General features: G+C 41.2%; 1 protein-coding gene across 1 annotated transcript; it reads right to left on the bottom strand.

Annotated features, from left to right (window-relative positions):
* Positions 1-1963: 1963 nt before the first annotated feature.
* synpra (synaptoporin a) lies at positions 1964-26914 on the bottom strand. Its single transcript, XM_069678357.1, has 6 exons — positions 26833-26914; positions 26635-26700; positions 5310-5434; positions 3906-4104; positions 3528-3719; positions 1964-3415 (listed from the first exon to the last, which is right to left on the bottom strand). The coding sequence occupies exons 1-6, from the start codon at positions 26848-26850 to the stop codon at positions 3164-3166; spliced, it is 852 nt and encodes a 283-aa protein (XP_069534458.1). The 5' UTR covers positions 26851-26914; the 3' UTR covers positions 1964-3163.

Below are 26914 nucleotides of genomic sequence, written 5' to 3'. Positions count from 1 at the left end.
GAGCGCAATGTTCTAGAGGGGTAATATGGCACTATGAGCTCTTTAAGATATGATGGTGCCTGACCATTAAGAGCTTTGTAAGTAAGAAGAAGGATTTTAAATTCTGTTGTAGATTTTACAGGAAGCCAGTGCAGAGAGGCTAATACAGGAGAGATGTGATCTCTCTTCCTCGTTCTTGTCAGCACACGTGCTGCAGCATTTTGTACCAGCTGAAGAGTTTTTAGTGACTTATTAGGGCAGCCTGATAGTAACGAATGCATGGACTAGTTTTTCTGCATCGTTTTGAGACAAGATATGTCTAAAGATGAAAAAGATAAAGTTGGCACAGGACTTTATATACCCTTAATGAAGGTTAGAATAGGGAAAAGAATACCTGATCAGATGTCAGTTTATACAGCAGAAATGATGGCTGTCATTTTAGGATTACAATGGGTTGAGGAAGCAAGACCAGATAGAGTGGTGTGATGTGTTGATTCTATAGCAATAATATACAGTATACAAACTATGAATTGTTACAGGGAATAGGAATAGAAGTGCAGTTCTGCTGGGTACCTGCTTATGTAGGTATTAAAGGAAATGAAGAAGCAGACCAAATAGCAAAAAAGCAAAATTGATGAGAGGTGTTGGATGTACAGTTCTGAAAAGGAGAAGTTAAGGCAATCCTTAAAAAAGAAATCATGAAGAAATGGCAGCATAGATGGGACAGGGATAACAAAGGAAGGAAATACTATGCAATACAGAAATCCATTAGTGCAAAGGGAGTATCTAGAAGAAACAGAAGGGAGGTGATAGTTTAATCATACAGGACTAAACAAAACATTGTTTATGTTAGGGAAAAATATGTCTGATGAGCGCTGTAGCCACAAGAGGGCCCCCTTACTACAGTTGTTTTGTTTCTGTTAAGCGAAGCAGTATACCAGTGTTCCTAATATAACTGGCACTAACATTATAGACCTTTGTATTGATTTAAACTACAACTTAATCTTAATATGGGAATCAGCATATAGATCTTTGACCTTACGTTTCTGTATAACATACAAACATGTCTGCCTGAAACTTGTCCACCCAAAGGACAACACACCCAGACATAAATAGAGCAATGTAGTGTATGCAGTACAATGCAATGAGGAATGCAGAGACCTGTACGTCAGGGAAACTGCCTCTGTGCGTTCTACATAGAAGACAAAACGTAACAAAGGTGTAATAATCCCACCTTGAACTGGGAGTGTAAGAAGGGCTTATGTTAAACTGGAAAAAACATCCCTTTACAGAGGTGAAATTATCACGTTGACGCTGGTTTTTCAGACCTGGGAAGACCCGTTTATAAATGCCAATGTCTGTTCTCCAGTGAAGTATACTCCACTCGGTCTCTTTTCTGCTACGTCACTGTCTTACGTCACAAACACGTCAGAGACAGGGTTTGCAAACAGTGAAGTCTCAGAAGTCACCGACGGAGCATAGCATCGCGTTGGAAAGGGGACGGAGATTAGTGTGTCGACACTTGTTTTTGTTCCCATCAATGCCGATCGGAACCGAGGCAATAATTACCCAGGTCTACTCCAGAGTAATTTGACCCGGGTCTGAAGGCTGATTGTAACCTTTCTCACGAAGCAAAAAAGCTGTGTGTTCATGGGTTTTTTGACCAGTGGGAAAGGGGCTTTTGTATACTAATGACCTACAGAGGCTTATATTTCTAGCTCTGTCCACCAGTCAGTTTAGAACTGAAGAGGCCTTTAGGATAAGAGTTGAAACATCTTCAAGAACTTCAGCCAAGTCCAGTTGCCCTTTTGGATTAAGCTTTTAAGGTCAAAGGTCACAGTAGTTACATGTACATTTTCCACACAGATTAGAGTAAGCGATCTGAACAGAACGACAGAGAAAAGGTCACTTATGGGCAAACTTGTGCATCTTTATTAGCATGAATGCCTATCATGGATGTCACACTATTATACATACATGGATGTTCAATCTGCTTTACACCCATGCAAGCTACATGCTTAGGAGGTCAAGACACAGGGTTGCACATGTGATATCAATGTAAACAAACAGCATCCAAGCATTTTCCTTTGCACATTATACATGAATTACACTGTTTTTTACAATTAAATATATAAAATCGGCATTTTAAAAATCAACAAAAGCTCACTATCAGTTCCGCACACACTTTTATGTTATATCACAGTGGAACTGATGTGCTTTTTTGCTGGGCTTAAGCTGTGTTAATGGATACTATGGACATGCTTTAGAGCGGTGCAACATATATTTATGATTTCCCAGTAAGCTGTATAGCATAGAAAACAGTCACAGTAATTTGTAGCAGGAACGGCCACTTGTAAACAATGAGGGAGACATCTTCCCTCAATACATGATTCAAATTAAAGTGTTATATATATATCAACTCAGCAGACGCACCAAAGTAAACATGGACACAGAAACATGCTGCTATGTTTGAATACTGTTCTGCACAAACAGTGGGTTTTACAGTCTATAGTTATTGCTTTAGGTTTCTGGAATTTTTGACATGATCAATGTTAGACATGAGTTGCAATGTTTATCTGCATTAACAAATATGACACAGAAGTTTCCCTAAATAGTATTCTGAATCAGTTTCTTAATTAGAAATGTCCCACAATCAAAATGTAGTTCCCGTTAGATTAAAAATAATGTACACTACATAATACTAATCCAAATAATCTTTAAGAAATGAGTCACAGTAGTGTGAATTTAGTAAACTTTCTGAGATAAAATGCATTATTTACTAGTTTCACAGAGAGAGCACACACACAAGATCATGCACTGAGTCGTCACCGTTTAAGAAACTTGAGATTTATACAAACATAGAGCACTTTTTCTTTCCACGACAGTGTAAACCAGTTTGAAAAAGACATCCAGTAGTAACTGTGAATGTCTATTACTAAGCACAGAGAGAGAAACTCGTTTCAAACAACAATAAATACAACATTTAGCAAACAACACATCTGACCGAGAAGGAGTAAAACACTGTACTCTTTTTACAACCATCTTTTTTTGTTTTTTGCACAGAAAAATTGAAGACAAACTGAGAAGAGGATGAAAGTTAATCCTTAACTTCCTTTCTCTTTTCACCCCCTGATTGCCCTGGATTAAAATGCAGAAGTGCCGCTTATGAAATAAAAATGCACGGCTACATCTGATTGGAGTAGGAGGTGGGCCCTCCCACCTGGCTGTACTCGGACACCGGGCCAAGGTTTCCCTGGGAGTTGTAGCTCCCTGACTGGTCAAAGCTCCCCTGGTTGTACGGCTGCTGGTTAAAGGTGCCGGCCTGTTTCTCAGATGCCCCGCCTGCAAACTTTGAAGCCCCCTTGTGCCAACCGGTCTCTTTAAAGACGAACCAGATGTTCCCAGCCCATAGAACAAAGTTGAGAAAACCAAAAACCTAAGGAGAAAGAAAGAATAATAGAAATATAATTTCAGCAACCAACACAGACATTTTCTCTAGTTTCATAAAAACATTCTCAGTGTTTGGGACTCGCATCCTATGAACCTACCACTGAGGTGTTGAGTCCGGACCAGCGTGGTCCGTGAACAGAGCCGCACTTGTTTGTCTGGAGTTTGCAGGCAGAGATGAGGAGCTGCACCTCATCTGGATCAGTGGCCGCTTTCACCTCAGCCAGAGCCTTGGCCCAAGCAGAAGAACTGACCAGCCACATGAAGGAGAACACCACTGTAACTACAAAGTCCTGTCGGCATGTAATAGAGAGGAGACAAAAAGTGTTTGAAGAGGTTGAATGATCGGGCTTGCCTTGTTCAAATATGTCTGGCTTTATGACTCGTTTGGCAGAGTCAGTGTATGATGTTGTAGTGCCCAGTGACTTTCTACCATAAAGGCAAAATGTTTGTCCTCGGTTAGAATGCACTATACTCACAATAAGTGGCCCTCTGATGTTTTCACGGTACTTGTTCTGAAAGAAGATGTAGACAATAGTGGCCATGAGGGAGTACAGGAAGGCGAAGACAGCAATGGTGACGAAGAACTCTGCAGAGGACGAATAGTCTCCAATGAGAAACACACGCTCCCTTCTCATGGCCTCGCACGCCGGCGCTTCAAAGGCTACCTGATACAACCTGATATACACAGAGAGAAAGGTACAGGATTCATATCCTACTTCTTACTCAAAATTCACTAATTTGAAAGGCATATGTGTTACCCAATGAAATCAAATTAAAAGGATTGCTGATGTAATTTGTACCATGTTATATTCTTGGGCACTCTTGTCCTCCTATATGAAGATCACAGTAAAGATAACATGGGATTTGTGGCATCCTCTGACGTTCAGTATAATACTGCTAGCAGTTCATAGAGACTGGGAGTGGTTGTAGTTATACATTTGTTTGCAGAAGATACCAGCATGTTTATTATAACTTTTTTTAGTGATTGTGGATAACGCCTGTAGCAATCCTATCAAGTGACATTATCCAAATAAATACTGAACTTAATACGAAATACTACTGAAGAAGCCTTCTAGATGAGATGTGAAATGTCCTCAAGAACTTCAACCAAGTCCAGTTAAGCTCATATTTCACTCTGTGATACCTGTGGACTAGCTTAGCATAATTTACAGTTAAAAAACGTCATTTTTCTCACACTGGTGCCCTGTGTTACAGCCTCTGCCTGACACCACTCAGTCAGCTCTGTCCCTTTAAGAAACCCCGCCCCTGCAATCCCGCTTCCTTCTGATTGGCCAGCTCTCCGAAGCCTGCTGAGGCTGGACTTTGTTGCGATGTTTGGAGGCTTCTTTTCCTATTCTGTGTAACACATTATACATCGTCTGTGAGCGACTGGGGGTATTGCTCTAATAACGCCATCTATTGACTGAGCGAGTTTGTCTTCAGACACGACTTCCTGTCTATTTCCGTATCAAGATTTCAAATAAAATGCATAAAAAGTAATTAGCCATAAAATGCTAATTTCTCACTGCACGTGCACATTCAATGATATCCATATGTGCAATGGAGAAACGCAGTCTCTGATTGGTCAATAGACTCGACACAAGGTATCAGAAAATGGCTAAGTGGACGGCAGATTTCAACACGCAAACATGGATAAATAATTCCAAGAAGACATCAAGTATTGGATTTATTATTACAGATTCACTGTATTGAGTCTTGGTAAAGACACCATAGTTAGAGGCCGGATTAGGTAGGTCCTGAAAGAGAGACAATCACATCCGAGCCTCGTTATCACTGATCAGCTGTCTAAATAACAGCAAAAAAAGTATCTCTAACATGCAGCACTTAATTTTTTGAGACAATGAATTTCGTGCACTCACCTGAAGGGATAAGCAAAGTCGATGGCAATGCTGAGGTTGCTGCTGGCCTTCTCCATGCAGTCCACACTAACCCGAAGCTGCCCTGAGTAGCCCCCACATGTTGCAAATGCAAAAATGGCAAAAAGCTGCAAAAAGAAAGAAATAATATTAGATGCCTCCTGTGAAAATGGCTCTTGAACTGATGTGAACCTGTTACTTAAGGCAAAGCACAATCACAACAGGTTCCTTATCAGGAGCGGGTTTGTTTTCAGTTTAAGGACACCGTACTGTTCTGCTATAGAGCTGATCATTTGTGTCACAAACAGACATAAACTTTACAGCGCTTTCATGCGAAACACAGATTCTATAAAAGGTATTGTACCTCAAACTCAGTGTGTATCAACTCACGTTTTATGTACATGTGTCATTCACGTTAATAGCCAGTATTGCTTAAATATTGGCTTACTTTTTATAGGCCTGGATAAACCTTTTCTATGATAAACTATACTCAGTGGACTTTGGAACTGCACCAACATGAAGCCCAATTAAAGCTGTTGTTTTAAACAAATTACTCTATAAACTGATGAAAGGCAACTCAAATGATGTCTTGACACAGGCCTGGTGCCAGGAGGAAGTGACTAAGGGGCGGTGAAAAATGGCGAGGGGGCAAACCTATTTATATTGTAAAACAGTTGGTTATCATCCTGCTTTGCAAATTCCTGCATTTGTTTCCATCCTGGGGTGACTACCTTAGATTTAGCTATTTACACAGCTGACTACAGCCTTAGACCGAGCTGTTGTAACTTTCTCTTTATTATCTCCGGCGTGCAATTTGTTTTTCAGCCAGCAGTACCACACAACCATCACACATACACTAGTAATAAATAATAAAAACAAAAGAAAAATGCATGGGGAGTCAGAAAACACTTTCATGGTGAACCCACGCAGAACACACACAGCTATACACAAATCTATAATGATGCTCGGATTGAAGTTATATCCGCTGAAGCAATACCTTCATCAGACACAATTAGTACCTTTCCAGATTAGGAGAGCATCTACATTTACGCACGAGGCACAACAGCATAACTTCCTTTTTTCATCAAAACCTCCAGACATGCTGACAGGATCTTATGTTAACTAACGTTCTGTGTGCCACCAAATCATAAATTTTGGCTGTAAAAACATATTTACTTAATTCTGCTGTTGGAATCCATGTCTACATTCTCTGCTGCGTGTGTAACTGATGCTGGGCAGTTTGTATTAATGTGCACTGATAATTATGTTTCAGGATTATAATAAATTTAAGCCCCACAGGGCTCGAGCAGGAATCTCCCTGAGGTGAAGCAGGCGTGTAAGAGGTAGCAGTGAGCATTTCCTCGTCTATAGGACTATAAAGGTCTCAGGAGAAGAGACATAAGGAGAACTAAGCCTAATTACAGTCTATGACACTTCTGCCAGTATGTTTGTTGTTTCTGATATTTTTATAGGGTAGGCTACATGACTTAAACTGAGGGGGCAGAAAATACATCTGAGCGGGCAATAAAGAATTGTTGAGGAAGATTGCTGTTTTCTTTAGTCAGTAACCACTAAGGGGGGAATACATGTGCAAATACGGTGTGAAACTAATCACTCCCGCTGCATGGCCAGACTTTAACTTAAAGACTCCCCTCCAGTGAAAATCAAGTGTTTAACATTGTAAACATCTCATGTGGTGTTCTTCATGTGCTACAAGACATCAGGGACAACATAAGCAGTCATCTCCATGGCTTGGCCTGTCTGCTTTTAAACTGCAGTGTACCAAGGACAGGCTGAACAACACATCATGTCACAAACCTAAGGAGCCAATCTCGTTAATGGACGGGATGACGCTATGCATGTCATTATGTGTAACCTATGGCAACCACTTCAGCGATGTGCGAGCCAACTGTAACCCTCATCCTAATTTTTGCAAACTCACTACTGACTACTAACGTTAATGTTACTACGGCTAATTCCTACATTTCAAGCTAACTAAGTTTCAACAAGTTGCCACTAAACGATGGCAGAGATGTGTTTTGTTTTCGTGATGGAGGGGGCTTTTGAAAATGTACATAGTGGGTGGAGACTATGCAGATTCAGGAGTTTTTAATGAGGGAGGAGGAGGAGATGCCTTGGGAGGATTTAATTAAACGTATTTTGCAGAAAAACATATCAGACACAATTTATTATTTCAAGCAGACCATTTTATATGTCTCAAAACATGACTGGAGCTGGTCTTTAAAGTTGCATATTTACACACCAAGCACACAAAAAGGCAACATAGTTAATGAGGCAGATTTGTGTTTTTGGCCTCCCATATTTAATCTCCTTTTTGCTCTGTTTTGGGTCTTCCTTAACTCTCAACCTGTCGTGGTTCCATTCCGCTATAACGACCTGCTCACTACACACTATCCCTTACTACTACAGGGCTACAGGGGCATCCATGCGGGCACTTTCACAGGGCATATTTTTTTATGCTTTTTATTACATACATAAGACCCTAAATGAGACAGCTATAGATTTGAGTTTCCACAGGCTGTAAGACTGAGCCACAGAAACATTAAAACTGTACTGGAATACATTTCTGTTAACAGGCTCACAGGAACATGAGAATCAGCAGCACCACCATTTAAAAAAGATTTTTGCTCTCTGACATCTTAACAATTTCTCTGCCATGAAGCCAATTTAACGCCCACTGATAGCATTTTGGCCACATCAGCACATGGACTACAATAGCTGCAGTGGGCTGAGCTGAATGAGGACACAGTCTCAGAGAGTGGAAGAAGACATCACTGTTTGTGCTCCCTCACTTGGCACCTGTTGCTGACTTCACCGACACACTTATTTAGAAAACAAAAAAAATATTCCTTCAGTATTTGCCTTAAATAAATATGACCCATTTTAACTATAGTCAGAGACAAAGAAGAATCTGAACCCTCAACATTTTTGCACACCTTGAGACAGCAGCATTAAAAAAGACTCTAAGAGTAAAGTATATTATGCGATAAAATATTGAAGCGGATAATAAAGAATATAATCCGCCACATAAAACTGCTTAAGCAAGATGGCAGAGAAGGATGAAAGTGATTACAGTAGGAGAAGACAGATGCCATTCTTACACCTGTAAATGAACTGTAGACCTCACAGATTAGCTTCTTCATTAGCAGGTACTTTTTTGATTTACATGCCATTCTGATTACACAGATTAAAAAATGTGTTAGCATTCATCTGCTGACTCTAGTATTGACTAGGCGACCACTTTGTGTGTAGTGCCGTCTTGTTTATAAATAGCTGGATTAAAGATGTTAGACAGCTGCCTCCAGTGACTGATGAAGGTACCACTATCAGGGAACCTAAACATTATTTAGATTTTACATATTAATCATCGGTTACAACAACAGCCTGATTACATAATCAGGACAAACAGAAACTTGACCATCCGCCACATATTTGTGATGAAGTGCTGTTATTCTGCACGCTAGTTAGCCAATTAACAGCGGCATTTAATCTTCACAGACTAGTTACATATGCAAATACGTTTCTTATAGAAGCACGTATTTTCTATTTAGTTGGTGGTCTGTACTGTTTCATGCAGCTCTTACTTGATTATGCAAGCTAGCTAGGAGAGAAACGTTATATACGCAATCATTTCATTCATCACCTGGTGATGAACAAAATGCCATCTACAGGTCACTCAGAGAGGGCCGAAATTACTATAATAATAATTATAATATTCTCGTTCCACTTCTACAGAATATCTCAGTCCTCTGCGCGGCCAGTGAATCTATGTAGAGTGTCCAGTCTTGTGTATTGTGCACTTTTTTTCCCAAAGTTAAAGTTAGTCTAGCAGCTGATTAACTCCACTGGTTCTTCACGTTGTCCTTTACATGGTCGTCAAAAGTAAAGTTACACAGAAAGTAACGGTAAGAGTAGAAAATCGTTTTATATACCAATGCAACATCAGTCTGCTTCTAAAAATAGCTAGTAAAAGCTGATAGAAAAACATGGCTCAGATACTTAATTCCAAAAACAGGAAGACATTATACAATCAGTTTCAGATCAGCTAGTGCGTGTACAGGGCCAACAATTTGTTCCTAATGTAATGAGTCAGAGTGCTTTGTTAAGTTTAAAACATACTGTTTTGATTAATAGCCAGGTACGGGTTAGCCTATTGTCCAGCTTATGAAATTGCATGGCATGGACGGCGCAAGGAAGCGGTGGTGAGCACTGTCGCCTCACAGCAAGAAGGTTCTAACTGTGGTTCGGTTTGCATGTTCTCCCTGTGCCTGCGTGGGTCCTCTCCGGGTACTCCGGCTTCCACCCACAGTCCAAAGACATGTTCGTAAGGCTAATTGGTGACTCTAAATTTACCTGTAGGTGTGAGTGTGTGCATGTGCCTCTGTAGGTATCAGCCGTGTGATCGACTGGCGACCTGTCCAAGATGTACCTCGCCTTTCAACCAATGACAACTTGGATCGGCTCCACTGACCCCCGTGACCCTCAAAGGGTAAACGGTATAGATAATAGATGGAAAGGAGTTTATCTGAATAGTAAAGTACATTGCTCAAATACTGTATACACGTTGCTTTCCTTGATCAAACATTCAAAATCAAAATAAAGCACAGCTCCATACAGGTAAATTCACCAGGGGCTGATAAGGAGTAATAAAGGACAGTGGACTGGTAAGAGCAGTAAGGACCTGACAAATAATAAGACTTCTCCTCATTACTCATGAACACATAATCGCATACACACGCATCCACCCTTCTAACACACACACACACACACACACACACACACACACACACACACACACACCCTGCCCTTAATATGCTTTCTCTCTCTCAGCCCAGTTTTTCCATATAAAGCTCTTATAGCCTCGAGAGTTCTCACAACCATGATCCCCATAATCAGACCTGACGCCTGATTAGCATGAGCATCCCCTCTCCTGTAGTACAGGCAGCTGGACGTGCAGCTTGCCAGCAGCTGGGAGGGAGGCATCGCTTTTGTTTTGTGAATGTCTCTCAGCCTCTAGAGGGCGCTATCTGATAAAGATGTATCTGCAATATCAGATCATTCAGTTAGCTAAACGCAATAAGGGGTGATATCTTGTATTTCATCCTTCCATTTTACAATGTTACAATTTCATTTTTAACAGACGCTTTTGTCCAAAGCGACGACATCTGAGAGTTAATACAACACATTTTCACATTTTCTTCTGCTTATCCAGGCTGAGCAAGGTGACCCAGACATCCCTTTCCCCAGCAACCTTTTCCAACTCCTCCTGGGGGATTCCGAGGCATTCCCCGGTCAGACGGGATATATGTATAACCCCACCGGCGAGCTCTTGGTCTGCCTCGGGGTCTCCTCCCAGTTGAATGTGCCTGGAAAACCTCCAAAGGGAACTGCCAGGAGGCATTCACAATCTGTAAATCTGCACTAAGCAGGGAGAGTTTACTAATTATTTATTTATCAGTGTTACGTTGTCTAGTAATGCATAATGCAACTCACACCCACCTGTATGTGTCATAGAGGTGCTGGCTACAGTTTGGTTCCTAACATTGCTGACACACATTATGGAGATAATTTAAAGGTGGGGTATTATGCTACTTTCAAGCTTTATATTTCACTCTGTGATACCTAGAGTACCTCAGCATAATTTACAGTTAAAAACCTCATAATCTTTCCCTCATACAGCCTCTGTCTGAAACGACTCAGTCAGCTCTGTCTCTTTAAGAAACCCGGCCCCTCAGCCTACTTTCTTCTGATTGGCCAGCTCTCTGAAACCTGCTGAGGGGCAGAACTCAATGTTTGAGGCACACCTCCTACCCTGTGGCCGTGTTACAGAGCTGTCAACAAAGAGTAAACTTCACTTTTTTGATTTGAGATGAATGTCTGGTGCGTTTCTCGTTTGGAAAAGTAAACACTGATGTCTTTCCTTCACAGCCAAACAACAAACAAACTTTCTCCAACACATTCTTAACCATCTTGACGAGCAGAGCCGCTGACCAGAGTGGTGGAGTGAAAACATTTTCAAAGCAGACTGAGCTGCTGGGCGTGTCCTTGGACTGTGCCAGAAACAGGAAGTTCTGCTGTGTCTCAGGCAGATGCCCAAATATAGAGTTCCTTTCACTTTGTGACATCAAAATGTGAAGGATCTGGAGAAGTCTGTCTGAAAGCGTTCACAGCAGCCTGCAGACTGAGACTTTTTTAGCAGGGAATTACTCCAACATACTTTTACCTACAGATTTGAAACTTCACCCACGTTTAGTATGGACATCCAACATTGTAACATTATATACATGTCTTAAAATGTGAAATAGTATAATACCCCTCTTTAAATTTAGTTTGGAGATTTATTATTATGGGCTGCACGGTGATGCAGTGGTTAGCGCTTTTGCCGCACAGCTGGAAGGTTCCTAGTTCGAGTCCCGGTTCGGATGAAGTAGGCCTTTCGTTTGCATGTTCTCCTCGTGCATGCGTAGTGCCGTGGCCCACAGTCCAAAGACATGTATGTTATGTATGTATGTAGGTTAATTGGTGACCCTATATACTATAAATCTACTGTACATTATGTTATTACTGCTTGACTGTTGTTTCATGATGATAGTAATTAACTTTTTCACAGTTTTAAGTCTTTTATGTTTAATTTTGTTATTTAAATTGTCTTAAATATATGTCTGGCTTGCATGATTTGTATGCAAGCCTAAAGAGATGACATGACAGATTCATCAGTGTTACCATCACATTGCCGTGGCCCCCACTTATTTATTTATTTTTTATTTTACCTTTATTTTACCAGGAAATAATCCCATTGAGATACAAGATCTCTTTTACTAAGGAGTCATGGCCAAGACGGCAGCATATTAGCGCGGAAGGTTTTTTATTCTGCATTAATAAAAGTTTTATATCAGCCATACAAAAATGACACGCTAACTCCCTCTGGCCTTAGGATTGGAAAAGTCACAATGGAAAAAAAAATGGGCATCTATTTCTGGTAGTAAGGACATAATGTATCAGAGAAACCACCGCTTCAAGTCATCCTTTGTGGCAAAGAAAATCAGATTTTTCCGGGAACTTTGATTGGACTAATTTGATTCAGAAGCTGTTATTACTGTCTGCTCATTGGCATGTTTGTATCATCTCCATTTTTTATATTATAGTCATACTGGTGGCAAAGTGCAGCACTTAAATAGGCAACCAGTGAAATCAGAACTAAAGCAACACAAGAGAGAAAAATCCAGTTCCTACTCATTTTAGACTGTCCCACAATTGTATTATCACTGGAATTGCACTGAAGGTAAAACATTTAATGAGGCCTGAGTGCACACGCTCACATTATCAGATGATCTATGCCACCTTGTGGCTGAATGCAGTTAGTGAGTTTAGGATCAGCCTTTCCACGTACAGTTAAAGTGCATTGACTACAATCTACAAAATATATACGCTTTACTGAGCTTCACTTTGTCTGCAATGAAGGATCACTGTAGCACAGAAGCATGATGACAAATATGCAAGGCGGCTGCAGTTGAACTGTCTGTTTTGAACCTGCTCTGAAGTTACACAATGCCAGGTGATGCTTTGCGAGGCTAATCCGGGTCACAAAGGGCTGAGCTAGATTTGGCTGGGTCGTGTCAGCCCAGATCAAAGCCAAAAGCTGAACCGTAAACCCGAGGACTCATATTTCCACTCGTTTCCTGCGGCTTTGGGCCTCAGGTGGAGGCTGAATGCTACCCACCTGGCTGTTGTGGTGCACAGCTGGACCCTCTGCAGGAAATCCCTCCACTCGAGTGTTTTTCGGCGATTCACTCTGTTTAATTTTGGTTGGTTTTGAGGCCGCACACAAACAGAGAAATGTCCTCACACATCTGCACACATGCTAAACAAGTTTGCAAATGCAGCTTAATCATATGCTTGCAAAAACAGCAGACAAATAGTGAGCACGCAGACTGTGGCATGTGTTTATCTGAACAAACAAATGGCAGAAAAGTGACCAGAAGAGAGAGAGAGAGAATAAATACTCCCTCCTAATTATCACAAACATCCCCAGATAAACATCTATCTCTCTCTCTGTACATCTGTATACTCTCTCTCCCTCTCCGGCAGCTGCTTCGTCTCCCTGTGATTTTCGGCTCGGGTTTAGCCCCTCTCATTTCTGGCAGGGGCCTTTGAACAGGAGAGCGTGGCATTGTGGAAAGAGGGTGGGTGCTAAGCCCCGCGCCCCCGTGTGTTTATCTGCCTCTCCCAGCTGGGCTCCTCAGGGAACAAGAGATAGAGAGGGACAGGCAGAGGGAGAAAGAGAGAGGAAAAGCAACAGAGATGGATACAGAGAGAGGAAGAAAGAGAAGCCAGGGTAGAGGAATGACATCCATGCGTTCAAACAAAGCTCTGAAGCATCCCTGTTTGCCCTCTTCCTCTCTGACCCACATGGCATTTAAAACCAATTTTTCAAATCAATCTATGTATTTTTTGCGCTTCAATCAGAGGCTAATGAACACTAAATGTGATAAAATCTATAGATCTTGAAGAGCAGACATGGATAAGAGTGTCTAAGGAGACTTAAATGTAGCTCAAGCAGGTTTGGATGCTCAAATGTAGACATGAATGAACACAGTGGAAGAGCGGAGGCTGGCTGAGGATTATGAAACTGATCCAGAGGCTGCAGGCTTAACCAGCAGCGATCAAAACTACCATCCAATATACACAGCCTTTCACTGTGAAAACAGCAGAACAAGGAGAGTGAAGTGGGCAGAAAGATTAAGAATATTTAAGGAATGGTTGCTAAATAAATAAAAAAAAAGAGGAGAAAGAGGAGCTGCTCAAACAAGAGGACGTGATAAGAGTGGCAAAGGAAGCGATGGCGGTAGCGCTGAGTAGGGAGCTAAGGATCACGTTAAGTGGCAGACGGGCTAAAAGGTGCATTCACTGATGAGACATTATTCAAACCTCTTCACAGATGCCTCACACACAGGCACGCACCAGCACCGTCCACCTGCTCTATTCAAGTCGATAGGAATCGTCGTGTCGAGAGGCTGCCTCAGGAGGAGAGAAACGCCTCAGATGTTCAGCCTCTCTCTCCCTGCCTGACTGCGAGGGGGGGAAAAAATATCTAGGACACTCTTTATGAAGGGAGAAAGATGAAACAGAGTGAGGCAGAGATTGAGAGAGGGAGGCATGTCTTTTACAAATTGCTTTGCGTTACTATAATTTAAAATCAAAGCACTCTAAAAAGTACACAAAACGATACGGGGAGTGTGATTTCAGCTGAGAGCAGAGAGCTCCTCAAAAAGTCAATGACCTTTTTATGTTGCTACTTGATATTTAAAATAGGACCTATTTAGAAATAATGAAATACAACGCAGCATATTTGTGCGGCTCAAGCAGGTGCAGAGGGGCAAATGCAAATGATTGTGCCGTGGAATATTTGTGAAGTATACAGAGAGGTTTCTCTGCGTCTGCTCTGGGATACAGCTGCAGCCATCACAACAAAACAAAGGTACAAAAGAAGATAAATATTGCCATTTTCTCAACATGGGTCTTCTTCAGCTCCTATTTGGAGCTCAAGGGTAACATTCATCAGAAACAACATCAGGGGGAAAGCACTGCAAGACTCCTGACACTTCCTAACCATAAATCTATTTACCATGAATAGACAGGAATGATGGATCATCTCCATCGCTTCTGATTTTATCAAGCATTAAAGTGATGATCTCGAGATTTTCATGTAAATAAATGTCTGTTAAGTCACTATCTATCTAATGAGGTAACACAATGATGATTGAGCCTATGACCCACTGAGGAAAGCCTTTGCATTTGCAGTATATAGTATTATTATGGCCTGGGTGTCTGGTGAGACCTTTGCTGAAAAAGTCACAAGCAGCGCCCAGTTAGTGATGCGTTTCCATCACCCAGCAGTGGTTGGTCTGCCAGAGAGGGTAGGCGGAGCTAAGCAGCTGCTTTTCAGTGTTGCGAGTAAACAGTAATCTACTATGGCTGAACAAACAAAGAAAAGATCGAGGACTACAGATATAACTTCAAAAATAAGTGAAAATCCAAAGAAAAAAGAAACAAATTCGACGCTCAGATGAAGGCAAACTAAAAAGGAAAGCGACCGTCAGAGAGGAAAATCAAGAGTTACAACCGGAGCCAACCGTGGACGTCACACATGCAACACTGTCTGGATATCTGGGAAGTGTGCTCCCGCAAGTATGGTTTATCGCTATAGGTGCCACCAAAGAGAACGAAACTGAGATTCCAACTTTAAAGGGCCTTTTATTAAGTTTTATCACCACCATTAGAATGCTTTACATGGAGCCAACTACATAACAACACGCAACTGGAATTTAGTAACAATAATGACACATGGTTAACACAGTGAAACAGTCACAGTTGGTTAGGTTTAGGCACCAAAACTATTTGGTTAGGTGTACTTCTGGAGCAACCTGCCAGTTAACTAAAACATTTATGAAGTGGAATATACTTCTTTTTTAAAAAGATTTGAAAGAAACTTGACCCTAAAAACACACAGATAAACAGGGCATGTGATGGTCGGTAGAGTATTCTTGTGACAGAAGAACGAAGAGTTACACGAGGGGCAAAGATTGGCCGCTAATTGATTGTGAATGGCATCATTCACTTAAAGTTTCAGTTGTAATAAAATTCTCTCCAAGCACTGCAGAGACAACACACTCATGAGAATGGGATGGATGTGAGGTCATATTGACCTTGACCTTTGACCTTTTTGAACTACTAAGCCCAAGTGGTGCCAATATAACGGTACCTCCTACATTCACAAGAATGGGGTGGGAAAATGGCCGTTTTTTCCCACAATATTGTGTCACAGTGAAGCTGAACTTTGACCCATAAGGTTTAAAATGTCACCACTTCACCAAAAACATTTGTGTGAAATTGTGTCATGATTAAAGTATGAAATTCTTGAATTATAACCCACTGTGAGGGATCACAGTGACCTTGATATTTGACCACCAAAATAGAATCAGTTTATCTTTGGGTCCAAGAGTCCTTGACATTTGTGCTAGATGTATAAAATTCCGTCCACATGTTGCTAATACCCCTTTTCTACCAAAATAAGCGCGCTGGCGTGGGTTTTTCAGACCCGGGAAGACCTGCTTATAGATGCCGATTGTCTCTTTTCCCATGGCCAGTGAAGTATACTCCTTTCAGTCTTTTTTCTGCTGCATCACCGTCTTACATCACAAACCCGCTGGAGACAGAGTCAGCAAACAATAGTACGCACAAAGAACTTACAATTCACTCTCTGGTTAGCAGCATGTAGGCCAGTGAAGATGTTATGGTTGTTAGGTCTTTATTGTTTCTATTACTCATTCAGTCTGTGTATCAAACGATGTTCAAGCGCTGCTTGGACGGAGACGGGCGATATTTGTCGCTGAGATGAAAAGGAGTCGCTTCAATGTGCGTCACAGCATCATGGCGGAGAGGGGGCGGAGATTAACGTGTCGACCTGGGTTTTGTGTTCCCATCAATGCCGATCGGAGCCGAGGCGATAATTACCTACTGCAGAGTCATTTGACCTGGCTCTGAATGCCGATTGTAACCTTTCTGGGTGGGTTAGGGGCTTTAGAAATCCCACTCACAAGGATCTCATAGAAGTGATATCACAGATACCTTGATATTTGACCTTTGACCTCCAAGGTCTAATTAGTTTGCTTGAGTCTAAGTGGTTGTTTTTTAAAATAATTTGAATTGATAACATGACATGTTAGGTCAAAAGCCAAGGAGTCATTTCCTCAACAAATGCCCCACTGTTGATTTGAATGTATTACAAAACAGTATATCTCAATATTCAAAATCAATGGTATCATTTCTCCTATGCATTAGTGCATTAAAATGTTGTGGCCCATAATTGATCTAATATATAAGTGTACATGTAGTAGCCTAAATGTAATGGCAATCTCATGTTTGTAGCCCTCCTACAGGCACCCACATTAGTGTGCATCTACTGTATATTTAAATTTGTCATGTGCATTCATGCCTTCGTATTCGTACAGCATTTCCATTCATTCATATGCCCATGTTTGTGTGTGCATGGCTGCATGTGTGCCTCAGTGTGTAACCTCTCTGTGGATGTGTGTGTGTGTTTATCTCTGTGTTTAAGGACCTAGATGTAAAAACGCAATGTGTACGTATGTGAGTGCAGAGTAAAAATATCTCTCTCTCTCTCCACTCAGGCAGAAGCATTAACCACAGTGCGCACGCACACACACACACACACACACACACACAAAGACAAACACACACACACTTGCTCTCGCTGCAGTGGTCTGCCAGTGTGACAACATGAGCAATTTTATGCCCGCTAGTTTAGTACAAAACAACTGATGAATGCAGATCAAAGGAGGAAGCAGCGTGAGGGGGGCAGACAGGTGCACATTTAAACTGAACTCTGACAAAAGAGGGATGAGATAAAAAAAACAAAAAAACTCAAACTTTTGCTGTTTTTTGTTTTAAACTGACCTAAAATTCTATAAAAGAAGTAATTTTTTAGACCTGTCATATAACAGTGATGATGCCTTACTTTCAAAGTGGATAAATTAATACAAATTAGTAGAGGAAAACGTCACACTGGTTTTGTACTGTTTTTGGCTGCTACATTAATTCGAATCTTTTTCGCCTACTACAGACGTTACACAAAGAAGTGACTTCCACAACCCGCCTGTCTGATCTGTGCTTCAGTAGCAGCGCCACAGAACTAAATCAGAAGCCCATTTGGTGACGGCTAATCCTTTCCTGCACGGGGAGCTCTTTGTGCTCCTGCACAGCCCAGATTCATCTTTCTCACTATCTCTCTGCTCTCTGCCTCTGTAAGCTTGGCCGAACACGAGCAGGCAAAAAATCTCCATTTATTTTTGTTACAGTGTCCCTTCTTGGTGCCCTTCTTCTCCCCATGGGGTTCCCATGGACACTAAGTCAAGAGACTCTCCTGGAACCAAGACTGTGTGCCCTGCGGGAACAGTCCCTGCACTTTTTGAGATGGGGGCACCCGACACAAATGTAATACAACTCCAATGTCTGTGTGTGTGTTTGTGTGTGTGTGTGTGTCTATGTGTGTATTTGGATATGGTGCCTGGTTTTTAAGTGCAAGGACGAAATGTTTACACAAATCATTCATTCCAGTTCCTGGGTCTCACTTTAAAAGGGGAATATTAAACAGACTCTCCATGAATTTGTGGGCTTTTCGTCCCATTGTTGTGGCCTAAAATGTGACAAAATGCCAAATGAAGTATGTAAAAACTGAATGAAACTACAGTAAATTGCCATTAAATGCACAATATGTGCAAAGAAAAATCAACATGTCATTTATTACATTTATGATGTTCTACTCATTATTATTACATCATTATTACCATTGATAGGAGACATGGGCATTACAATCTCACTGCATAATGATTCGATATCAGCGCTGACACACACATCAAAAACAAAGCCTCTAGTTAGTGAAAAAGTAAGGAACACAGCCTCCAGTTGGTCGACAAACTCAACCCTAGGCATCAGGAAGTGGCTAAGTGGACGGCTGAGTATAGTATCGGATTTATTATTTTGCATTCACTGTATACAGTCTCCATAAAGACATGATTGTTCAAGGCCGGATTAATTAGCTCATGAACAGTGTTGGGTAATGTTACTTTCAAAAGTAACTTGTCACGTTACAGCGTTACCTACTGAGAAAAGTAATGTGTAACTTTTGAGTTACCAAAAATTAAAAACCCCTTTGCGACTCTTTACACATGTCAGTTATATTGTCAGGATGGCGTATAGCATACTGTACGTCTGAATGTATGACTCTACCGTCACAGCTCTTTAACAATCAATGCTAACAGAGCAAACTGGGCAGAGGCATACAGTATCAGGCACAGCTATTTCAATGAAAACAATACAAAACGGGCTCTTAGCCCCACCAGTGTTGCGGAGCTGTGTTTAGCTGCAGATGCTTAGAGCTCTTTGCAGCATACAAGCACTTATCCTCCAGGCACAACTTACATTTTACCGTGATGTTGTTCTTGTCCCTTTCACACAAAAATTCACAATAATGGGAATATTTCCACAAAGTGAACACAGTCCTCTCTGCCATCTCACTAGCTGAATTAGTTAGCTACGCATGCGCACTAACACGGCTGTATTTACAGCTAACTGCCAAGAAGTAAGGGAGAAACAGAAACCAGCAACGGATGACTTTTTGAAAAAGTAACTAAATACAACAAATAAGTAATTTGAGTACTCCAACAAATTACTTCCCCAACACTGGTCATGAAATAGAGATATACTGGAGGCTTTATAAGAATGGCAGAGCTGTCTGCTTCACAGTCTCTTGCGTTCAGATAGTTAAGATACAATAAACAATACCCTCGGATGTTTATACGATGTGACAGACCAGAGAGGATTTTGAATATCAAAGAAATTAGTCTGCTGACGTATATGTTGGAAACAGGGTGATTGGTCAAAGTTGCGGGAAAGTTGCGATGATTGGACAAAATTTAAAGTTTGGACAGAATGCACAGGGTTTCGCATAATCGCGACTCCCTGCAGGGACGGATTAGAGGTCCAGGTTAATGAACAGGTTTGGATTAGAGTGTAGAGTTAAGTGTAGATGTAAGATGCAGAGTGGTAGAGCTTGTTGTAGATATGATGGTGTTTAATTTTTGGAAAGAAGACGGTCAGGCTGGAGGAATGACGAGGCTAAGAGGTCAGGAAAAGTGGACGCCAACTGTGCTGTGTTTAAGGATTTTAGGAAGACTGAAGCTGCCTGTCTTGGCAAAGAAGTTAAGATCTGTGGTGATTCTGGTGACCAGTGTTAGAGGAAGTTGTCCTTCTTTTTTCTTTTAAGTTATCAAAATGTTTGAAGCACTCCACCTTTGTTTAATCTCAGTTCATATAAATGGGCTTACATTGTGCCCCCTTTCTTCACCTGTCTTGGTGCATACCATCTCCTCGCCTGTGCTCTTTCATGTTCTACGTGTGTGATGTCTCGTTCAAGCAGACATGTCCACCTACAGGGGAAGACAGGCTAACCTTTCCCTGCCTGAGTCACAGATGGCCGTCCGTCGTCTCGGGGTTGAGGGGGAGACGACCTGACCTGACCTGATGGGTCAGCTGCCAGCTTATCTTAAACTCACATCATTACTTGAATGTTACTCAGATGTGGTTATAGACCTGAGTCAGGCAATGAGGGCAGACTTTTAGTGTTTGATTCATGGGTCCATAAAAAGTTAGATAAAAAGTTAAAAAACTTTCCTATTTAAACATACAGCAGACCTTGAGTATCTTAGTCATATCATTTGAATCATGCATCTTGTCAGCTAAAGGATGTAAGACAAATTATGGAAGTACGGTGGCCCTGAAGTGCAAAACACTACAGCAAATCACAAAACACGCCGTTTTGTGATTTGCTGGTGTGTTTTGTGATTTGCGTCCTTCTGGTGTCTGCCTGTGTTTTCTGGCTGCAACATCTGCTTAGGGCTTCTGAAACAAACAATCACTCTCCTTTTAACTCTGTTTTGGTCTCCACCAACTCCTGAGAGAAATATCTGGTTCTTTAGCTGATACATGCTCCACTGTGTTCACCAACTGGTTGCTAACGTCTGACTAAACTTTGGTGCGGGGTGTTTTGTTTTTGCTGGAAAAATCTGCATGCAGCAGGAAAAGGGCTTGAAGAGAGCAATGAGACTACGAAATAACTAGAGATGAAAGTACTAAAACCAAAACAAGGAGATGAAAGTTGTTAAAATGCACATGGGAGCTGAGGGGACAAGTGTTATTCTTAAATTATTAAGCGAGATTATTTTTTGAAGCTCATATGTAGCAGTCTGGATCACAGTTTATATAAAATGTCATAAAATGCACCAATGTTTCCTTTAAAATATGTCTTTTTCTGTTGGCCTATTTGGAAATTGTAATGAGCCTTTGTCTTAAAAATGCACACATGTTCCTTGAGCCTGGTTTGGTTGAATGTTGTCAGAGCCTCTGAAAAATGAAGCATTCTCTGCTGTACAGTTGGGTTTAGTTTGCTCCTGGGCACAGCACAGGACAAACAGTGAGTCAATGACAGTCGTGCTTGTAGTGCAGGTTGGAGTTACTTAATAAGCAACATCAGCAAACATCCACAGGAGGTTTGTGGTCAAATTTTCAGGATCTTTGTGCACATTTTTGTAATTTTCAGATACAAATTTAAACTTCTAAACATTCTTTAAATATAAACCACAAAAGCATCAAATAGTACAATGTTTTTTTTTGCAGAGCTGGCTAAAGAAGGAACATAAAACCTTCTAACCTTAATATATGAGACTCTTTAGATTATACTGACAGTTATCATGACATGCTTAATTTTCGCTAATGTTTCATTGGTGCTTTAATTCATCTGCCTCGCCAAAAATAGACATCACAGCAGTCAGATGTTTGTTTGGCTACCACAAGCTTGGCGTCATCTCTTGAAGCGCTTTGAAGAGGTGTAACTTTTTCCCCAGCCTTGTGTCCCCTTGTCAAAATAAATTGAAGGATTTCAGCGCTGAAAAACAGATCTTTGACTGGGCAAGTCTCTTGTGATATCTGTCAGCAGCTGTCGCCAATTTCTCCATTCTGTCGCTTGTTTTTCTTGTGTGTGTGTGTGTTTATTCTCCTGTACAAATGTTTGTCATGAATGCTGTGCAGCAATCTGTCAAAACCTACAGTGCACTATAACACATTACCAAGTGATAGGTCAATGAAGAAACAGCATGAATTGGGTCAGGCAAAAGACAAAATTCGACGAGAAGTGAGATTGCTTTTACAAAGAAACGATGAGTCTTATTTTCCGAGCCTGCTGCATACAAATCACTTTAATTAGTTGTGTGTTTTATTCATGTAACCCTTTTCTGTATTTGCATTTCTACAGCTTAAATCTGATCTGTCTCACTCAAGCTTACAATGAACATAAATAGCGTTCATGTGTCTCAGTGTTTTGAGAGGAGGGTTCCACTGCTCATATGTTGTTTCTTTTTAATGCAAAAGTGCTGCTTTAATCAGAGTGAGAAGTGAATTTGTTGCTGTCAGAGGATTCATTTGAATATAGCTGACTGGCGTTGGCTGTGGCTCAGAGGAAAAGTGGGTCGCCTTCCAGTTGGAATATCGACGGTTTGATCCTCAGCTCCTCCGGTCTATGCCGATGTATGCATGGGCAAGATACCTCAAATATTCCTGGAGGCAGAGCCTGCGGTGTATGAATATGTGTGAATGAGTATCAGTAATTTCTATTTAGTACTCGTGACCGGATTTTATTACGGGAAGTCTTCTGGTTTCTGTCTTTGGTACGTTTGTAGTCTGAGTAGTACTGACCGATCACGCATCAGCAGACTGCTGCGAATGCAGGAAAAACAGTCAGTGTGGAGAGCTAAAGCAAGCGGAACGTTATCCGCCGTAATGACATCCTGACTCCCATCAGCGTCATCTGAAAATGATTTAGCTTCTTATTCATCTCTAGTTAGGGGACTAGAAAGGTGCTGAACAAGTGCATTCCATTTCCCATTTATTGCACATTTCCTAAAAAAAAATGTTTTCCCTATTCAACTTATTGATTAATCAATTAAAAGTACTATTATACCACCATGAATTTTGGAAATATTTGTTAAGGTAAAGCAACTCTTACTCTACGTGCAGTTTTTATTTGTTTCTCTTATATTGAAATACAGCTGTGTTAAATAGCAGCTCCAGTCATGTTTTAAAACAAATGAAATGCTCTGCTTGAAACAATAAATTGTGTCTGATATATTTTTTCTGCAAAATATGTTTAATTACCTTGTAAAAATCCTCCAAAGGCATCTCCTGCTTAAATTAAGTTGTTTGTCTCTTTAACTCCGTTGAAATCAAGGACACATTGTTTAAAATATTACTCAGAATTTCAGGTGTTTTCTTCTCTCGACTGGCTTAGCAACAGCAATCTAACGATCACATCCAAGATACTTCGTGTACATTTTCTGCATTGTTCATTTATTTATTTATTTCATACATTAGTAATACTCTAATCAGGCCAATGCAATAAGTGACACCCCTCTCTCAAATGATCACATTTTTGGCACAGGTTTATAATTGCAATCAAACAAACACACACTGTACTCTGCCCACGCTAAAGCTAACCAGACTGGCGTACAGTAAAGTAGGCTGACATCATAGGACAGTGGATCTTTCCTTGATTTGGGACCAGAGGAGGGCCAATTCTTACACTCATGATGGACCCATCCTTTGTGATTCATCAGCCTGAGTTTCACAGTTGTACAGAAAGCCGCCGAGTGGATACAGTACTTGTATAAATGCCCTTTGTGAGTTAACACGACGGCAAAGATGATGCACCAGCGCATAAAAAAATGCATGTATATCATTTGCATCATGTGCTCAATCAACTGTACAGTTTTGCTCCTCTCTCTCCTTCCATCCCTCTCTTACTCTCTCTCTCTCACACACACACACAAACATAAAGGCACACACACACACACACACTCACACACATGCAGTGAAGACTTTGGGCACATCTCAAAGGACAGCTTCTGCATGAGTTGGTCCATGGTGGAGAGGAGGGGACCTTACAGCTGTTTGGAGCTGAATATGCCAGCCACTGACAGTGTGCCAAACAGACCAAGAGCATGCATACACACACACACACACACACACACACATACACACACACACATGCACAGAGCTGTAAAACCCTCCTCTTGAATCTCCTGCAGACATGGCTGATTATGAAATTGCCTTATTCTTGTGCAGAACCAGTACCGAGTGAAGATGCAGGAAACCTCCCAGTCGGCTGCGACCATGCTGACCACAGTGAACATAACCTTTAAACAACCTTCTGTTTGTCCACATGACCAGTCAGTCATACAGTCGAGGGTTCATTGTCATTGGCAACATAAATGCCAATCATGGTCTAAACTTCAGCCTTAAACGCCAAAGGGCATGCATTCAAACCAAACTGACAGACATGGGTGTCCGCCGAGACATTTCCTGCAGGCCTTTTAATGATAAATCACGATAAGCAGAAGCACAAAAAAGTGACTGACATGTCAATTTGACTCCAGCTGAATGTATTTATGGTTGATTCTGCACCTCACATGAATCTGTGACATCACTTGTCAGTTAAGGACACATTTGAAAATAGCTGCTTGAGGCTACATTAGCCACTACTAGCATAACACATTCATATCTCCACATAAACTGCTGGTTAATTGCCATTTAAATGCAAGTTTTATGTTGAAAATGTACAATTTACGTTTTTTTAACAAGATGACCATTTAGTGTGTGTTATACTGGCAAGCTTTGTTGTCTGAAACCATGAGTTAACACAAGATTTGTATCTGTTTTTATGAGCTGGAAAGGTCTGGTACCCTTACCAAACCCCACAGCATCCAACACCCTACTTCCTCCTGATTTTCACCAGTTACAATTTTACAATTTCATTAAGCAGATACTTTTGTCCAAAGCGACATACACCCAAGAGTTAATATAACACAAGCAAGGATCAAGACAGGAGGGAAAGAGTCAGTAAGAGCCAACGAACAGCTTCAAGTGCGATCAGACACGTGCCGTGACTGTTTGCTAACGGATAAAATACTCATTGAGTACCGTTTGATGAGAAATATAAAAACAAACCGTACTCTGCAGTTTGCTACGATGCTACATGCTACATCGCTGATTGAAAGAAAAAGGCAAAGTTCAATCATTTAGGCTCCATTTGAATTGAAAAAGTGAGATTATTCTGAGGCCACCTGAGCTTCATGGAGATCTCTTTCCTCTCTGATTTTAGAGATGATCAGTCCAACCAAAACTACATCACTGTTGGTGCTGCAGAATAAATTAGAAAAGCTGGATCATTCTTTGAATCTTTTGCTTTTTTATGGACCCACTGGCGATAGAGACCTCGGAAAAATGTCCCTCTTTTTAGTTCCGGGCGAGGGGGAAAATAAGACACTGCGAGGAAAAGGTCACTTTTATAATAAAGCCATGAATATGTTTGCCCTACTCAGGTTTGTGTGTGTGTGTGTGTGTGTGTGTGTGTGTGTGTGTGTGTGTGTGTGTGTAGGGATGGAATGTAAACTTGCAGCTTGCATAGGGTGAACACTTCCAGGTGATTCTTGGACCAATACGTCACTGGATGTTGCAGGACGGTGTGCAACCATGTTTACGCAATCACACATCTGTCCTGCACCACACACACACACACACACACACACACACACACACACACACACACACACACACGCACGCACGCACGCACAGCAACAATCAGACACATGAAGGGAGCTATTACGGAGTGTTATCTTTATCATACAGATGGTGCTTTGGATCATCTGCTTTTTCTTGGCAAATATCACAGTGAATCTGCTCACACACTAAAAACAGCCAAAAGGGACACTTACTGGAACTCACCTCACTGATAGACATCGGCCTTATCTCAGCGTAAATGTCACATGTCTGACCAAGATGAGTTTTAGTGAGGGATGTTCGCTCCCTTTGCTTGACACACACACAAAAAAATCTGTTTTTATTTGATGTTTTTTTCTGGAGCAGCGAGGGCTCTGCTGCTTGAGGATCCTCTGCACATTTGATGGCATTTATAAAAAGTGGGAAAGACAGGCGCACACACACACTCACTCACAGAAATACAAAAACACACACATCCTATCTGTGCAAGCCGAATACCCTTATGGCTACAGTAATTTCTCTAAACTCACATCAAAGAAAATCACTTATCTCCCTCTGCCTGTAGGCGTCTCTGCATTGTACAATAAACACGACAGACTACAAACGGCACCCAGACACAGAGAGGTAGTAAAGCTTTGATTCAGTCAGAGCTAGGACACCCCGTTCTTATTGTTGGTTCCTGTTATATCATATCACTTGGAGTAAAAAAAAGAAAGAAACGGGGGCATTTTTTTGGGACTGGCGCAAAACGCACATGGATGGCACAGCGCATCCAAAATACGCATAACTGAAAAACCACATAGCAGTTTCCCCTGGCATGTAGATCTCACGGAGCTATAAATCCTTACATAAACTTGATCCATTTAGTCACAGTGAAACGGATCTTAGCCTAAATGATTTCTGTTAAGGTCCCGCGCCTTGTGGAGGTGACACAAGCACCAAAAACCAACAGATGTAAGAAGTTACGCATGAATTTATCAAGTCGAAACCAGATATTTACTCAATGTAGGAAAAACATAACCCCACACAAACACTCGCCACATCCTACATTATTCACTTATGTATTTACGCTACATAATGAAGTTATTGTATTAAAAAACACATCAAAGTTCCAACTCACCCATTCCAAAACGCGGATAAATCCCAGAGGTAATTTGAGCACTTGAAATATCCCCACAGATGCAAGCTGCGTAAGGACACAAAGGGAGGATAAAAGCATATCAGGTCTATAACCAATTAACCACACATTGACTAATTTAGCACACATTCACGCACGTTCATGAGTGAAAATCATCTTTCCACTCGCTGCTGAACTCACCTGATCAGCGGTGTCCATGTCTGCAGCAGGTTCCTTTCTTTCTAACTTGTTTGATTGGATGTAAACAATCTCACACCGCGAG

Source organism: Semicossyphus pulcher, unplaced genomic scaffold (assembly GCF_022749685.1).
Source record: "Semicossyphus pulcher isolate SPU_LCO1_2020_fin unplaced genomic scaffold, fSemPul1.0.p SCAF_3, whole genome shotgun sequence".
NCBI classification, from domain to species: Eukaryota; Metazoa; Chordata; class Actinopteri; order Labriformes; family Labridae; genus Semicossyphus; species Semicossyphus pulcher.
This window is presented reverse-complemented; position numbering and strand designations above follow the sequence as displayed.

What these genes read in the sequence shown, in the direction of transcription:
- synpra (XM_069678357.1), bottom strand. An exon ending in ACATCAGAGGGCCACTTATT is followed by an intron (nt 3,720 to 3,905) that starts GTGAGTATAGTG and finishes ACATGCCGACAG; the next exon opens with GACTTTGTAGTTACAGTGGT. An exon ending in CCGGACTCAACACCTCAGTG is followed by an intron (nt 3,416 to 3,527) that starts GTAGGTTCATAG and finishes CTTTCTCCTTAG; the next exon opens with GTTTTTGGTTTTCTCAACTT.